Source organism: Mus caroli, chromosome 3 (assembly GCF_900094665.2).
Source record: "Mus caroli chromosome 3, CAROLI_EIJ_v1.1, whole genome shotgun sequence".
In the NCBI taxonomy this organism is placed as follows: domain Eukaryota; kingdom Metazoa; phylum Chordata; class Mammalia; order Rodentia; family Muridae; genus Mus; species Mus caroli.
In genome coordinates, this window is record NC_034572.1 from 130,537,445 (window position 1) to 130,539,877 (window position 2,433).

General features: G+C 42.7%; 1 protein-coding gene across 1 annotated transcript in view; it reads left to right on the plus strand.

Annotated features, from left to right (window-relative positions):
• The first annotated feature begins 493 nt into the window (after window positions 1-493).
• The window catches only part of Emcn (endomucin), an 85,417-nt gene continuing 83,477 nt past the window's right edge, over window positions 494-2,433 (plus strand). Inside the window, exon 1 of the mRNA XM_021158495.1 lies at window positions 494-719. Coding sequence (XP_021014154.1) covers window positions 647-719 — 73 coding nt within the window. The 5' untranslated portion in view covers window positions 494-646. The remainder of the gene's footprint in view (window positions 720-2,433) is intronic.

Below are 2,433 nucleotides of genomic sequence, written 5' to 3' on the forward strand. Positions count from 1 at the left end.
AGAAAGAAATGTCTTGAAAGCCTCTCTGGACAGTAATAAGAGGCCAGCTTACTTCTTCAAGAGCAGAGCGTGGTCCAATTCATACTTGCATTTGCCTCTAGAAGGTGGTCTTCACTGACTTGACTTATGAGTTGAGAAGAGAGAAGAAACGCTATTCCTTGTGGATTTTGTGCTCAAATCCAGCCCTTGGGAATTCACAGCCTTTTCAGCCGACCTGAGGGGCTGCTTGGTGAGGTCTCTTTCCAGCTTCTCTAAAATGCACTTTCAAAACAAAAGTTAGAAAGCTCTCTGGCCCTTTCTCAAGAAGGGTCTCTTCCTGTTCAAATCCCATCCTGACCTTTTTGTTGAAGAAGAGCAAAATAATGCAGTAACAAAAACACAAGTGGCTGCCAAAGGAAGAGAGAGGAAAAAAAAAAGGAGTTCCTGTAAGGGGCTGAAACAATAAATCTCCTCTCTGCTGACCTCCCAAAGGGAGTGTGTGTATTTCCTCTAGTTCTTTATCAGAATCCCCAAAATAAGTAGGAATGGGCAGCGTCTGTTCACATTCAGTACACCTTTCCCATTTGCTAATACGCCTGGCCAGGCTGAGGAATCCTTCCCTGCCTTACGCTGGAGAGTGAAGCCACTGAGACCATCCGTGGGCACCATGCGGCTGTTTCAAGCGACTGTTCTTTTCTTCCTTTTGTCCAACAGTCTCTGCCGCAGTGAGGACAGCAAAGGTACGGTCCTCTTATCTTTTCTGATGGTGTGGGTGAGCTCCTAGGCTCAGTTGATCCTCGGGGGCTTCTCCCGCACTTCTGATGAGTTGCTACTTGATTGGCTGAACAGGGTACACAGAGTTAAGTTTGAAAGAGTCGGAGGAGGCAGTGCCACAAGTAGAGAGTTCGTTTCTACTGAAGGGAAATGTTTGCTGGTGTGAGGGCCTGAAAGTGTGTTAAATGGATTCGGAAAACGTCTCAGGAAATGTGTTAACTTTTTAGGGACTAAAAATAGAATTTTGACTTAAAATGTGCTAGTTCAAAACAAAAACAAACAAACAAACAAAATAATGGCCTTTTCTGTCATCGGCCCAGAATAATAGTGGATCGGGTAAGAGTGAAAGTCCATCACTGGGAACAGTGCTACCAAAGTCTCCAACAGTACAGCTTTCTTTCAGCTCTGGTAGGTAAAACTCCATGCAGAAGTGAATGGTGATTCACCATTAGGCAAATACTAGCATCTTAGGGGAGTGGTTATTGAAATGTATCTACTTTTGTTACAGAAATATATGCACACACAAACATAATTACATAATATTTTGTGTAACTTTCAGAACAAGCCAAACCCACCACCTATGCAGGTAAAAAACCCTCAGATGCACGTTACCCTGCGTTAATGGGCAGTTGAGACAATGTTCACTTTTATTTCTAACTATTCCTAAGTAATACAAAATAAACCACAATTAAATGTAATAGCTTATTAGGGTCCTGTGCTGGGTAGTGAGAAGAACATAAAAATGAATAAGGTGATTTCCTTGCCCACAGTGGTAAATGTGCTATTGAGAGAAAGACGTGAGCGATTCTACTATTAGACAGATTTAATAAGTATGAAAGCTAAAACTGAAGCTGCCCAAAGAAGACTCATTTGGGAAAGATTTGCTCTGACTCTAGGGTGCGGGCGGTGTGCACTGTGGGAGGGTATGTGTTTGTGTGTGAGTGTGTGTGTGAGTGTTTGTGTGTGAGTGTGTGTCTGTGTGTGTGTGTGGGGGGGGATGGGAGAGTAATCCGGAAAACTCAGGTCTAATTTTATTTGCCTGTACCTTTTTCCAAAGTTTACTGCCTACAAGATTTTAATTTATAAAAACAACCAAAAGTAGAAAAAATAAAAATCAATGGTCCAACTTGAGTTTACATTTTGCCAGTAATTTTTAAAATACTGTTATAAACTGAGGATAAGTCTGAAGCACCATACAGTTTCCTATCCTGCATCTCTCCAGAAAGTTATAAGAGAGACTGAGAACTTGGGGTTTTACAAAAGTGCCCAAGAGACTGATGACCAGCTTCTAAGTTACTCTTCAGTATGTCTTAGAACAGTTGAAAATGTCAACTCTACAACTCACTGCTCAAAATCGTGTGCCTCGTTAATATCAACTCTGAGAGCCCGAGCTGAGGCTCTTCACCATTGGGCTCTACACACCTTAGACTGTGCAGCAGGCTGCCAGCACTTTTTAAATGCTAACTGGACTGCACATCCTGCAAACAAAGAGGAAGAGGGCCAGGGACTTGTCGCCCTCCTGGGACTGTAAGAAAGAAGCTACCAAGGAGGACGACACAGAATGGCCCACAGATGTTTTCTTTTCTTTTTTTTTTTTTTTTTTTTTTTTTTGGCCGGGGGGAGGTTCGAGACAGGGTTTCTCTGTATAGCCCTGGCTGTCCTGGAACTCACTTTGTAGAC